We start from the raw sequence: 14,298 nt of genomic DNA, 5'->3' as shown, positions 1-14,298 counted from the left end.
TTGACCTTGTATTTCATTTCAGCTAGGTTTTAAACTATACTACTTATTTTCTTCTGCCTAAGGATTTCGAGGCCTCAGTTTATACAATATTATGTAAATAACATATTCATTCCTTTGGGAAACTTCTAAAGCAATTTGAAAAAAATATATATATATAAGAAGGGTTGGGGTATCCATTCAACATTTTTTTACACTGTTAATGTACAATAATATACTTTCATACAGTTAATTCATGTTTGAGTACTGCCACAAGCAATTCTTAATTTTTTAACCAGAGATTCCCGGGGCTGCATTCCAGCTGCCTGCATCTGATACAGAAACTTAACAGCTTCAATGTAGAAACCATTCCTTGTGTAACCCGAAAGCATAGCATTCCAGCAATCAACCTTTTTCTCCTCTCGGATCATCTCAAACACTTGTTTTGCATCTCTTAACAACCCACATCTTCCATACATGGCAATCAAACTACACTGCACATAGTGATCCGAGACCAGCCCAAGTTTGATGGCATCAGCATGGACTTGTTCACCACATCGTTCCTGATTCAACATCTTTCCACACGCCTTGAGAACACTAGAAAACGTGAAGCAGTCCTTCTTCACCCCTCGCATTCCCATCTCCCTGAAGTCGCCAAAAACCTCAGAGAAATGACTTTCCCTGCAACCACTAACGATTTTAGCCGTCCAAGTCAGCGTGTTATGCCGCGACACCCCATTGAAGACCGCACTCGCATCTTTCAGGCTCGTGAATCTCCCGTAAAAGTTTATCAAAGAGCTGCTGAGAAGCACATGATCACAAGTACCCAACTTCAACAACCAGCCATGAACTTGCAATCCCAGAGGGATATTCAAAGTGCATGCACAAGCCCTGAGAAGACAAGCCCATATCCACGGAGGAAACTCCAACGTACCCAATTGGCCTAACATGTTGACAAAAACAGCAGTAGCCTCCTCATAATCAGCATTATCATAGTACGCAACAAACAAGGTCGCCCAAGAGTTGAAGTCCCTAACACGCATTTTGTCAAACATGTGGCGTGCATTTTCCAACAGGCCACAGGACACAAACATAATGAGAATCCGATTGAGGAAAGGCAAGGGGGGTTTCATGCCGCTCTTGGAGATGTGGGTGTACAACTCAATGGCAGTTTCTGGGTCACCGGAAACAGTGCACTCTTTTATCAATGAGGTATAGATGTCAACGGGTATAGGAAAAGGTAGAGCGTCCATCAAGTGCAATATGTCTGAGGTTGTAGCCTCTTTTCTTTTCTTTTTCTTTGGCTCCTTCATGGTGAAAGTAGTTGTTTGAGGAATGAGGGGACGCGGAAAAGTGTGAATGGGGTAGCGCAGCGGTGGTAGAAGCTCGAGTTGATGGCTGGGAGAAGGCAAACTACTTAGGTTGTTGTTCTTCAGATCAAGGTTTTGGTCGAAGAATAGGTGGTGGGTTGCTACTGTTGGTACAGGTGCAGTGATGCGTACCATTCTTCAAGTGATGAATGTTTCTTCTATCAGGTTTCTGTCTCTTCCTTTCCAGAAATTAACAGAGCACTTCAAAATTATTTTTATTTTAAAGTATTTACAGTTTCAAAAACAAACTAATACTTTTTTTTTATTTTAGCTTAGAGTAAAAAAATACTGTAAATTAATATATTTAGAAAATAAAAAATTGCGTACATACAAACATTTCAAACCACTTAAATATGAGGTTATTTACATAAAATCATTCATCCCAGGTTGACTTTTTTTAATCCACACTGTTCTTTTCACGTGAAAAAAATCCACACTCCTCGTAGCTACTTAATTTTTTTTTTTTAAATCCTTGTTCATCATATTTATTTGAAAATTTCAAGTAATTTTGTTAAAAATTATTTCAATTAAATTTTAAATTTTGTAAAATGGTAATAATTACTTATTTCTAGTTAAAATGTGATAATATGGTGCATAATAAATATGTTTACGTGGATAATTATATTATATAGAAATATGATTTAAATTAGAATTTGAAATTAGAATTTTTTTTTTCATTTCAATACTTTTACAAACATAAATTCATTTTAGTTCATAAAAAACTGGAGTACCATCATCGTCTTTCTCACCTCTTACTTATTATCTTTTCCTGTTGAACTCCTTTTTTCTTTGGGAACACAATAGTCTATACTACATCATTGCCCGCATAAAATTTCTCTCTCGTCATCTTTCTTCTTCCCTCCTAAATCATATATATCAAGATTTTTTTTTTCTTAAAAATTTTTCCCTAAATCTCACTCAAGTTTAAATTTTCAAAACCTCAAAATTTGCAACTACCCTAAACAAGACATTATTGGAAAGTGCTTAAATGAAAAATGTAGTAGAATCCGACGGGCTCCAACACACCATTGTCTTCTTTGTTCACACAAAATTTCCCTCATCATCTTTCTTCCTCCCTCCTAATCGGACCTGCAACAACAAAACCCAAGAACATGAAACTGCAATCTCAATCATGTCTGAAAACCCTAACTCGCATAATCTTTCATGGGAACTCAAGTCAATCCAAAAAACGTGAATCGCGAGTCTTCATTCTCGCGCAACCATGGTAAATCCATCAATTTGCAAACAAATCATCAAACTCAATTGCAACTACAAAAAAAAAACCTCAATTGAAACGCGAAATCGCATCTTCGTTAATAGTCTCGTCTTCGAATTCCAAATCCCTAATTCTCTTTTGAAATCCCTCCTTCTCTAAACCCTATTATTTAGTTTACAAATCCTTAACTGAAGTGCACAAAATCTCATGTCAAAAACTAATATACCATCTTAATTTAAATATTAATTTCACATAATTTACAAAATTTAAAACTCAATTTAAATATGACGATCAAGCAGGGTTTAAACTTTTTTTTTTCTTAACAAATTTGCTTCCAATACTTTTCTAAAAGTATTTATTATTATTATTAAAAATAATGATAACAAATGACTTTGAAACATGTTACACAATTACTAGTCATACTTTAATACATGCGAAACTTAAAGTCAATAGCTTCTTTCATCAGCCTTATATAATGTCTTATATAATGATATTATCTTTGAAGAATTTAATGGTAATTATTACTATGACACTATCCTTATTGGAATAGTTAACATTTTTTTGGACATCACACATGAAATGAATGGGAGTAGTGAAACATGACAACTTCTGCATCTATAAATAGATATAGAAAAAAGATAAACACAAAAAGTAACCGATTTTGAATATGTAGTTATTTGGTAGAAAAAACTACTTAGATACTAGCAAAATTTAAGAGCTAAAACCAAATTCTAATAATTTTCAACAAATAAAATAAAATACTGAAAAGAAGCATCTTGCACTCCACGTGATTGTGACAGATAATTATGCTGTCGCATGGCTAATCATCAGATAGATTGTCCACGTTGTTAAACATGACAACACTTAATGGATTCCATTCAAGAAACCAAAACACATGACGAAAATGAGGGAAATAATCTGGAGAAACCAAAAGCAAAATTCAAGAATTTAATAGACAAAGAAACTGTTAAATATAATGAAAAAATTATATATATATATATATATATATATATATATATATATATATATATATATAATTAATCTCTTTTGTATTGAATATATATATACAGGGTCTTTTATTTGTAATAGAAAAAATATAGGTTAATCCCAAAATATAAATAAAATAATGACAAAATAACTAAAGATAAAAGATAAATATAAAATAAAGATAATATATTTATCACTCTCTCTCAAGTTGGTGCATACAAATTATATATCAAGCACTCGAGTAACACTAAATTACTAATGATTTGCAAGACAACATAGAAGATAAAATACCAACCCAAAAGACTCTTCCTGAACAACAAATTTGGGAAGTTGCTCCATATAAATCTCTTTTTGCAAAACACCGTTGAGAAAAGTCACCAGTGGATAAAGAGATAATTGTTGAAGAGCCACTACGACTATTAATAAACTAACAAAAACCATTTTTTCCATACAAGTCACACAGTAGTGAGTGAGAAAAGAGAAGTCAGAAGAGACAAGAAGGCATAGATAAACATGAGAGAGAAACTATAAAAATAAAAGATTCTCAAATTCAACCTTATTATTCATAATCATTTTTATCCCACATTTTAGCTTTTTCATATAACACACTTAAAAAAGAGTCTTCTAAAATAAAACAAAAATATAATAATTTCCTCACTTCAGTAATACAGAACATTTTTTCCTAACAGAAACATCCATAATTTATCTTGAGAACAGATGCTAAACAGTTTATGGATATTGCAGAACACAAATGTATAAAACAATGGGTTGTTTGTGGCACTAGACACAGCACAACCTGTCTTGGGACAATTTGCTCAACAAGACAGCAAAGCCCAGCAATAAGGGTGAAAAGAACATGGTAATGGGGAAAATGGGCATCATGTGTTAGAAATGAAGGACAAAATTGTGGTGGCACTAGGCAAAGTCATGTCACCGTCGAACATGTAGCTGCACGTTTTGAGAAATAATGTTTTCTCACACTGTTTCCTGAAGGAGTTTGATGAAGTACCATTTACTTTTGGTCTTCAGCATTCACTTGAATTCAATTCATTAAATACGACCGGCTGAGAAATGAGAATTCATCAAGATTCATATTCATCAGGATCTGAATCTATCTCGTCAGCCAATTTATCCTTTAGCAATGGACTTGGAGTAGATCGAAATTGAATAGATTGTAAGAAGTTGAAATAAGCATACTTAATATCGAACTGCATATCGTACCCTGCACAAGACATATGTAGCATCAAAATTCTGATTAAAATTGGACCTGGAACTGAAAAGGGAAGGTTGGGTCCTTACAATAATTAACTGCAATAGTTAATCCTCCATCATCCGCACTCTGTCTAACATGATGGAACCACATGCTAGGCCTGCATTAGTTTGCTCCTTCAGCATATACCACAGAAAGGATAATCAATAGGCAAACTAAAGTCTAGGTTAATTCCCACTTCCAATATTCTTCTTTCAAGCTAACAATCAGGTACTAATGGTGATTAGTAAGCGTGGCAAAGATCTTTAAGTGAGTTGGATTATTCTAGTAAACTATAAAATGACTCAATCACTGTATCCATTAAGTATACATTATTAGACGAAATGGATTAGTTGAAAGTTATACTGCATGAACTAGGAACATAACGTAGATATGTAACTTCAACTAACATCCTGCCTAGTGACCTAATCATAAGTTCAAATTTACTATCTAAGAGTTCATAACTTTTTTCTCTACTTCAGAATTCGAAATGAAGAGTTTAGAAGCTGTTAGGCTCAGAAGGGGAATAAAAAATCTCCTGCTCCACAAAACAATTTGAGAATGAAATACCCCGTGTTTCATGAGCTTTACATATAGCAAGATCAAGTTGCTTAATCACGAATTGAACATGTTATGGCATCACAAAATGGTTAGACAAGAGAATGGCATCACAAGATTGGCACAAATGATAAAGAACATCCTACGAAAGAGCAAGGGAATCTTACAAATAGAGAACCTCCCCAGCCTTCACAGTACATTCAAAAGGCCGAGGGCCATTGAAGTACAGGGGAAATTTGGCCATCTCATCATCCACGGTCTCCTCAGAAGGATAAGGATCCACACTGCACCAAGGCACATACCTTGTTGGCCTCTCAAGCTCCAAATCGAACTCTCCTGTATCCTACAAACAAACTCAACACCCAAACCAAATCAACTCCAAAAACTGACACTTCTTATAGTAAACCCAAGACCCCGTCAACAATAGTAGACAAAGAGCCCAATTCATCCCAAAAACAACATTCTGCTGAAACAGAAATGGGCCACAATGCACATCCTGCTACCTCGTTTTTGCATTTCAGAATATAGTTAGAATTCTTCTAGAATATGATGAGCTGTATTGTGGTTATGCTCTTGTACAATTTTCTGTTTTCTTTTATTCCTTCTTATCCACATGTTATAGCAGTATATATGGTGTACCTTTCTTTCATCAATATACAGGGCATATAAAATTTATACGTTGATAGCCTCAGCATAGTTACTTGTCAGAAACTTCAAGTATAAATGATGGTACCAACCTATGAAATGAATAGAAAGAAAAGTACTTATTTTCTTGAATAAAAAACGATGGGATGAAAATACCGAAGAATATGAGTAAGTGGCAGCAGGGTACTGTCGAATGTACAAGCGATGAACATCAGTGGGTGGCAGCAAGATGAAGTGCTTCTCCCCAGTGACAACAGCGTAGAGATTCTCGTAATGATCCTTGTGGAACGAGGTTTGGGAATGTTGGTTACCAATCCAAAGGTTCACAGCTTCGGGCTCAGAGCCAATAGCTTCGGTGGCCCAACCGAGGTCGGGGTCACAGTCAGCGGCGAGAGACGAATACTCAGAGCGAAAGCAATCGTTTTGTTGCTGCGCATAAGCCACAAGCTTGCGGGGATCGGAATTGGAGATGAGGCTAAGGGCTTCGGGGAAGGGCACGTGCTGCACGTGCGCGGAGGCGAAGCAGAGGGAGGAGTGGAGAGGAGAGAGGGCGTCGGCGGCGCCGGTGGGGGTGAGGTGGAGGGAGATGGTGGCGGCGGAGAGGGTTTGGGAGAGGTAGGAGTGGTTGGGCCAGGAAGAGAGGGCGGGCCAGTGAGAGATGGCGTTGGAGATTATGCATGGTTTGTTTGGGGTGATGAAGTCTCTCAGGAACTCAACTGGGTTAGGTGGACAATCTAGTCTCTCTACTCTTCCACTGTTTCCCAAGCTCAAATCCCTCACTTCCCTCCACAGTTCCTCTATCTCCTTCATCTTTCTAACTATCACTTTCCCAGGAACACGGTTCTAGAGCGTTTTATACGTAATGTGGGGTTTATGATAACGTGAAACGAAAATGGAAGCAGGTACATAGTTTTTGATCGAGATATGAAATTTATGATTCGTTTCCCTACGTTCTGGATAAGTTAAACAACCAAGAGGCCATTGATTCTATAGCATTTTTCATTCTAAAGATCTCTGCGCTCTTTCTCTACGAGACTACATTTTGTTTTTACAATTCAGTAAATGGTTAGATCATGTTTTGCTTTTTAGGTAAAACATAAAGGCAATGAATGGCCTGACAGCATTTGTGGCAAGGACAATAACTGTTTAGATACATAAAATATGTGAAACGAAATGCATTTGTATGAGATTTTGCTGAACTGTAGCATATATTATACAGGTTTGGTTGCGATACAAGAAAAAATGTCGACTGTTTAAATGCACAACTCAATCTATCCATGGGGTGCAATCTCAAAAGTAAAAGCTGTGTTGTTTCCCAGCCAAGTGACTGTTTCCGGGTCAGTCCATTTCCCTGACAATGAGAATAGGCAAAGTGGGTGTTTTGCCACACCATGTCACCATATGGCTTCAACTAGTTGTGGCCTATCTTGGCGCCATTCACTCTGTTGCAAGCATTGCAAGCGTGGGATGCACTGCTCAAACAACGATGGCCAAGAACCAACCACTCCTGATCTTCAAGACATGTTGAGTCCAACTAGCTTCCCCAAGCAGTTATGCAAGTGGTCAGGAATGAAAACCACCAGTCTTTGGCCATGTCAGCTACTCACCGAGTTTGAGGATGCTGTGTCACCAATGCGAATCCTATTTGGCAATGGCCTTGCAATAAGCCCGTCTGTGACCCAACCTACCGATTCTCCATCTTTTTTAACATGGTTGAATTCCCTTTCTGCGTAATCCAGAGATATATGCAACCTCCCACCAGGTTTGGAATCATTCAGGGTTCCTTTTCCTCCAATTCCTGCGTTCTTTTCTAGCCAATAAAGGTAATTGACCTGGAACAGTGCCTTCAGCATGTCTTGCTGTGAACAGTTTTCTTTCAGTACAACCTGAACCAGAAACACACATTATTAGACCCATGATACACACCCGCAAAAATTAAAATATAAAATAGCCTTTCAAATTGAGAAAAGAGTAAACTTGATATACTATTTTGCTAATAATACTTCAAGGGGAAAACCGTTTGACAAATAAACCACGACATTTTCAGGCAATAGCTTTAGATTTTTATAGACAGGAAAAGAACAGACCAGCTCAGAAAGGAAAAGAAAAGCTACAAGATAAAAAATGAATTGGTAGCCTTTTCTGTTGTTTCATTGTGTATTACAGATATGTCGTTACATTTGGAGCTCCCCACTGCATAAGTTTATTAATAAAAAAAACTTCAGAAATAGATGGAACCAAAAACAAGGATAACAGCTGTAAACATTTTGTAACAACGGTAACTGACAAGAAAAGTTAACGTGGCTTTTTAGTTCTAAAGTCTTGGACTCATTTGTTTCTTATTTTTCAAAAAGTCTTTTCGTTGCCAACTTACACAGAATTTTCCCATGTGCTCAGACAAGATGTACCCTTCACTTTTATAAAGCCCGAAGAGGGCAAGCACATCTTCCTTGCCGTTGACAATTTCACTGAGCTTCGATCCAAGCTGCAGACGACGTTCAATTTCTGCAGCTGCGTCTTTTGCTTCAGATGATAAAGCAATTGATTGTACCTATTACAAAAGTAAACAAGCCAAAATATTTAAAAAATTATTTTATGCTAAACATAATATCAATCATTTCTGATACTCGTCCATCCTATAGGGCAGCCTAATCAAATTGATGTTGGAAGAGTATAGATGCTGTAATGTTATTGTAAATAACAGTACCTTTTATTGGTCACTCTTACATGTTTTATTTTTCGAATTCCTATACTCAACTAGCATTGAGAAAATTAGTGAACTTACAGGTGGCATAAGAACAACCACCTTATTAAAACTCTAATAAAATGCAAAATGTAAGTTTTCGAACAAGTTATCATCATCATAACAAGGGACACACGGACATATGACCTGATACTCCCCAGCCTGAACTGAGAAGTGATAAGGGCTATTAGAAGACGACAGAAAGAACCTTAAAATTACACAAGCCATTACCAAAAAAAAAAAGAAACACAATATAGCAAGCAGAAACTTTTGAACCTGGAAGACATGAGCTTTCATTTCAGAGGTTTAAATTTCACAACTTTAACACACGCAATAGTAACTCACCTTGTTTGCAAAAGTTGCATTTAATATGGGTACTGCTGGAAATAGTGGCTCCTCGTCATTTACATCTTTAACTGGAGGTGCCTGGCCACTGAGTAGATATTCACTGAAAACCAAACCTGTCAAAATAATCAACAAAACACATAAAGTTTTGACCTTTTGAGGAAAAATCAGTCCCTAGTAGCATTTCCAGATTTCCAAGCCCTCGAAAAAATATTGCAACCAAAGAAAACTTCCAATGTTATAACAAAATTAAATCCCCACAGGGAAAACATTTCAGAATATTCCATATGATATAGAATTTAGTCGGAAGAGATGAAAGAAACAGAAAGACAGAGACAGATGAGGGGAAGAGAGAACAAAACAGAATGGGGTGGTTTAAGGGAAAGAGGAGAGAACAGAGAAAGGTCAAACAATATGCGCACCCACTTATGTCATAAACAATCAATCTAGATTCACCCGTCTAGAATACAAGAATCTTCCTTACTTATAAGCAGCTACCAGACAGCTATGAACTAACAATACCTGACCAACATTCCTATGTTATTGATATTTACATATCACCATATTTCATGGACAGTATAAAGTAAACCAATTATTTCTGAAAGAGAAACAGTAACACAGCTCTCACATGATTGTGTTCAAGCAGGCGTAAGCTAGGGAGAAGAAATTACTTGCACGATAAGGATTTAAAGTCCGTAATTGAATGGATTGGTATGACTTCAGATTGCAGTACATGTGGATCCAAGTCAAGACACAAAATGAAGCAAGAACAAGGGGTGTGGAGGAGCCTATGCAGTTACCCAATCCTATACCAAGCCCAATACCGATAAACCTGCTTGCCATTCCTTGCACTTCCCCTTTAGCAATTACCTATAAATCCACCGTCATTTTCAGAAGAATATAGGTAAAAACACATATGTCAAATGAATACTCATGAATCATGTCACTTGTAGCATTAGATGGATACCAAAATAAGAAAATGAAATGACCATGGTGTTGCGTCAATAACTTAATACTCCTAGTCAATAAAGAAGAAATGATCAAGTTTTCACCTCTGCAAAATTCCTTTGAGCAGCAAAACCAGCAAAGAAACAGCTCCTGGTAGAGGCCTGTGAAGACAAAATCAGTACAAACCTCCAATGTTAGTTATCATACAAGAAACGACCAACTCGGTAAGGCTAGAACAAACAAATTAATCACTTTATACATACCATATCATTGCTATACTTAAACACTTAGTTTCAACATGCATTGTATTCGTTTAAACATTTTACTGATACACCAGCACAATTGAAATTGAATCATCATGTAAAGTACAGATTACTACACAAGACATAGGTGGCTTGACCAACACTCTCTAGACAAAAAGGTTGCTCATATCAAATGATAAAAATTTCTGGTTGGCCAAATCAAAATTATTTCAAATTGCACGATTCGATCTGCAAATCATGATCCTAATAACTACGCTGAATCATTCACACATTTGGAAACAAAAATCAAAAGGTAAGAACTTTGTGCAGATCATTATCATTATAATACTTAAACACTTCATTTCAATGAGCATCACTCTTACTTAAACCAGAACGGCCAAAACATTCTCTTCCCGTGTTAAACAAAAAGACTTGAAAGACATAGCAAAACCTTCATACACTAAAAACTGGCATAACCTGAATCAGTGAAGCAGCAGAGCGAGAGGCCCCAGCCACAGCACCAATGAGCACAAAAAACTGAGGGAAAGCGGGAGTACACATCTCCAAACCAAAGGCAGCATTTTCAAGAAGGTCAGCAAACAATCTCCACCCTTTGGGGTTAACATCAAAATGGCGACCAAAGTTTGACAACATGATCTTACTAAGGTACCCAATTCCATCCTTGAGCACCCAATTGATGGCAGCAGCAGTTGGAATAGCCCCTTTTCCCAGTCCAACAGCATAAAGCAACGATTGCGTTGCCAGCACTCCACTAACCTGGCAAGCTACACCCTGAACTGCTCTCCAAAGAGAATACTCCAAGTAATCACTCGTCACACTCTCGGGAAAACCCTCTGGAAGCATTAATCGCGTGAAGATGTCCCTACACTTGAGCCACACGAAGGTTGAAAATTGTGAAGGCTTGAGGGATTGTAACTCCGCCAACAACCCCGGGTTTGCGGAGACAAAGACATCGTTGGTGGGATCAGGGACAAGCCTGGTCCACTTGCCACCTCTGATTTCCCAAACGGGTTCAGACGAAAGCTCGTTGTCGGTAGAGGAAGACCAGGTTTTGGCGTTTGCAAGTTTAACCTGGAGGAGGTGGCAGAAGAAACATACGGAGGAAGAACATAGGAGCGAAAGGAAAAGGATGCGATGAGAATTTGAATTTGAATCTGAATCGTTGGAATCAAAGGGATTACCCCAACTACCACCGTTGCCATTGTTATTATTGTTGTTGTTGTTTCCGCTGCCTTTGAATAACAGAGGAAGGGCCGAAAGGCGAGAGGTATGAGAAGGAGTTTGTTGTTTAGGACGAAAGGAGACGGCGGAGGCGAAATGTGGCGGCGACGGTGGAAGACGGTGGCGAAGTGGAAGAGAAGTGAAGAGAGAGGCGGATAAGGGCGTGCTGGCGCAGCCCATTTCGGTGGTTCCGCCGGCACGGGAATAGGGAAGGAAGAAAGGTCAAAACTTTGACATCATCGCATTTAGGGTAATAATATTCAGTCAATGTGACCGCTTATGCTCATTGTTCATGCCGCTACTATACAGTCTTTGTTTTCTTCACACTGTTCGCGATCGTGTTTTAAACCAAACAACTTTGATTGAATAAATTATAGATGTAAATTATAGTTAGAAAAATAGTTTGTTTTGCCACCTGTTTTAAAAATGTATTCTGATATAAAATAAATTAATAATTTGTGTAGAAGATTTAAAAGAAATAAAAGCATATTTATATTTTATTTACGGTAATAAAAATTATTTTTTAAATAAGACAGTTTTTATGAAAATAAAAAATGCATACTGGGTTTAATTAAATTTTAATGTTTCAGTTTTTATGATTTAGAAAATCGAAATCAAAGGATGAAACTATTTTAAAAAATATTTTATGTAACTCTCCTCGCAATTAAATACTACCAATTACTAATAACAGCAGATAATACTAAAAGCATACATAAGATATAAAAGGTTAATTTGATCTAAATAAATTATTTCCATCAAACGAGGTTAATGAGTGTGTGACGTGACCTGGTGACGGTGCATTTTTAATACACATGTCAATAAAAATGTGTGTGAATGCGATTTTTAAAAATTTAGAATTAGAGAATTAATATTATAAGTTTTGTTAAATTAATTAAAGAAAGAGCAGAAATAGAAAATGGTATTGTTCTTTTTATGAAACATAAATCAAAATCATGAGGAAAATCAAATTGAGGAATTTTTGTGTTTTAGGACTCGTGTCTCATAGTTAAAAAAGAATAGATGCGTGAGTGTTTTAAGAATTAAAAAGACGTTGTTGTTCAAATGGACGTGAGCGTGGATGAATTACCATGTGTGTAGGAAAAGTTAAAGTACGAGGTGAGCGTTGGGAGTCTATGTTGATGCGCAAGCTTTAAGGATTCCTTTACTGTAATACTACACTTGAAAGGAAGAATTATTTTGCTTTTAGATGTACTGTTTCAATGCCACTGCTTTTTCTATAATGTTTTAATGTTTAGAATAATTCTTTAATGTAATACTACACTTATACAATACTACTACTACCTCCAGGCTTTATTGGCAATATTGTGATGTCTGTATCTTTCTTAAATATAACTCTTCTTTCTTATATATATATATATATATATATATATATATATATATATATATATATATATATAAAATGAATATCTATAATTAATTTTTTAGATTATTAAATTTTTATTTAGATATTATTTAGAATTATCATTTACAGTGTTTGGTTCAGTATATTTACTATTTCTGTCTAAAGCACTGATGTTTGCATATATTAATTTAGGTGGACCTCCTTTCAATAGATGGATTGGTTATAGATTTTAAAATATTTTTAAAATAGTTTATATTTATTTTGAACCATTATAAAGCCCCGTTGCCATGATCATAGAAAACACCAGTTATTTGTAGTTCAACCAAACTAGTTTTTTACAGAAGGCTCTTTACTTCCATTTTGTAACTCTTAAAAGGGGAAGCACAAAAAGCCACTTAAAAAAATAAATAAAAAACTAATTTGGTCTATAAAGTTAAAAGGCTGCAATGAGATCTATATCAAAAAGATAACCGAACAAGAATTATATTAACGACACAACTAACTAAATGCACTGGGATTATAGATAACTTTTTATATAAAGTATATCATGCCGGTGGAAACAGACATTTGCTTCACAGGAAAGGAGAATATAAATCCAAGTTCTCTTCTGCCCTGTGAAATAGTGGAAACATCACTTTCTCTGGCAATGAAATCCTTCAGTGAAGATGCAATAAAATCAAAGAGGTCATGTAGTTCAAATATTAGACACACCAGTGAAATATTCTTTTGTTCTGCAGAATGTTGAAAAGCTTAATTACAAGTCATTACAGCTACAAAACATCATCAGAGTAATGTCACTTAATCATCACAGCTACAAAATATCATTTCATTAATTGAAGATATTCAAATACATTGTTATTCTCATTTTCATCACAATCTAACTTTAACATCAGCTCCTGCATCCTATCAACAACTTTATCGATTTTTCCACAACCTTAACAAAAATTTTCAAATCAATCAACATATTCGCTACACCACTCATTTCTTCTGTCTTTGACAAACACTCATGTTTTTCTTCCCACTTCAGATTCGTATAGCTTTTTTCATTATCATCATCACAGCATCATTTGAAGAAATTGCAACCACCGTTTTCATGTCCGTTCTGGAAAAAAAAATTAAAACCCAATGAAGACGACTTTGAAGTAACACAAACAACAATTCATCCACGTTCTGTTACCTTGTAACCCCCAAAATTGTTTCCCTCTGTTATTAACAGTTTGAGCTGTTATGACCACTGTTTTCTGTCCACACAGACAAAGGGGTGACACACTAAGAAAAACGACATTGGGGTTTCCATTCCGCCAGCCATTGCAAGTCGAAGAACAAGTTGAATGTAAATTCTGCATTTCATTCTCCATTGCGCTTCCACTCGAACAACAACGTTTTTCTGAATGAGACACGAGCCCTAAAACCC

At 36.2% G+C, this 14,298-nt stretch overlaps 3 protein-coding genes across 5 annotated transcripts; all 3 read right to left on the bottom strand.

Annotated features, from left to right (window-relative positions):
* Positions 1–147: 147 nt before the first annotated feature.
* On the bottom strand, positions 148–1,562 carry LOC108335407 (pentatricopeptide repeat-containing protein At1g31790). The gene has a single exon (XM_017571421.2). The coding sequence runs from the start codon at positions 1,479–1,481 to the stop codon at positions 231–233; it is 1,251 nt and encodes a 416-aa protein (XP_017426910.1). The 5' UTR covers positions 1,482–1,562; the 3' UTR covers positions 148–230.
* Positions 1,563–4,101: 2,539 nt separating this feature from the next.
* Positions 4,102–6,908, bottom strand: LOC108335755 (lysine-specific demethylase JMJ32). Of its 3 annotated transcripts, none has more exons than XM_017571889.2 (4): positions 6,158–6,908; positions 5,524–5,699; positions 4,849–4,919; positions 4,102–4,771 (listed from the first exon to the last, which is right to left on the bottom strand). In XM_017571889.2, the coding sequence occupies exons 1-4, from the start codon at positions 6,809–6,811 to the stop codon at positions 4,632–4,634; spliced, it is 1,041 nt and encodes a 346-aa protein (XP_017427378.1). In that variant the 5' UTR covers positions 6,812–6,908; the 3' UTR covers positions 4,102–4,631. The 3 variants fall into 3 exon arrangements, 2 of the variants coding, with proteins under 2 accessions (XP_017427378.1, XP_017427380.1); XR_001832783.2 differs by having other exon boundaries at positions 4,716–4,771; positions 4,849–4,935; XM_017571891.2 differs by lacking the exon at positions 4,102–4,771 and having other exon boundaries at positions 4,836–4,935.
* Positions 6,909–7,165: 257 nt separating this feature from the next.
* On the bottom strand, positions 7,166–11,857 carry LOC108335754 (protein root UVB sensitive 1, chloroplastic). The gene is made up of 6 exons (XM_017571888.2): positions 10,757–11,857; positions 10,142–10,198; positions 9,761–9,959; positions 9,090–9,205; positions 8,376–8,552; positions 7,166–7,887 (listed from the first exon to the last, which is right to left on the bottom strand). The coding sequence occupies exons 1-6, from the start codon at positions 11,699–11,701 to the stop codon at positions 7,597–7,599; spliced, it is 1,785 nt and encodes a 594-aa protein (XP_017427377.1). The 5' UTR covers positions 11,702–11,857; the 3' UTR covers positions 7,166–7,596.
* Positions 11,858–14,298: the final 2,441 nt, after the last annotated feature.

The sequence above is a fragment of the Vigna angularis genome, chromosome 10 (assembly GCF_016808095.1).
Source record: "Vigna angularis cultivar LongXiaoDou No.4 chromosome 10, ASM1680809v1, whole genome shotgun sequence".
Taxonomy (NCBI): Eukaryota; Viridiplantae; Streptophyta; class Magnoliopsida; order Fabales; family Fabaceae; genus Vigna; species Vigna angularis.
This window is presented reverse-complemented; position numbering and strand designations above follow the sequence as displayed.

Bases quoted from the DNA above. Each gene is read 5' to 3' on its own strand.
- LOC108335407 (XM_017571421.2), bottom strand. From the start codon at position 1,481: ATGGTACGCATCACTGCACCTGTACCAACAGTAGCAACCCACCACCTA.
- LOC108335755 (XM_017571889.2), bottom strand. From the start codon at position 6,811: ATGAAGGAGATAGAGGAACTGTGGAGGGAAGTGAGGGATTTGAGCTTG. The intron at 5,700-6,157 runs GTATTTTCATCC...GTTTGTTTGTAG, and splicing joins CCACTTACTCATATTCTTCG to GATACAGGAGAGTTCGATTT. The intron at 4,920-5,523 runs GTAAGATTCCCT...AAACTAATGCAG, and splicing joins GCTGGGGAGGTTCTCTATTT to GCCTAGCATGTGGTTCCATC.
- LOC108335754 (XM_017571888.2), bottom strand. From the start codon at position 11,701: ATGGGCTGCGCCAGCACGCCCTTATCCGCCTCTCTCTTCACTTCTCTT. The intron at 10,199-10,756 runs GTTATGCCAGTT...TTGTCTTCACAG, and splicing joins CTGCTGCTTCACTGATTCAG to GCCTCTACCAGGAGCTGTTT. The intron at 7,888-8,375 runs GTAAGTTGGCAA...TTTCTGGTTCAG, and splicing joins AGCACATGGGAAAATTCTGT to GTTGTACTGAAAGAAAACTG.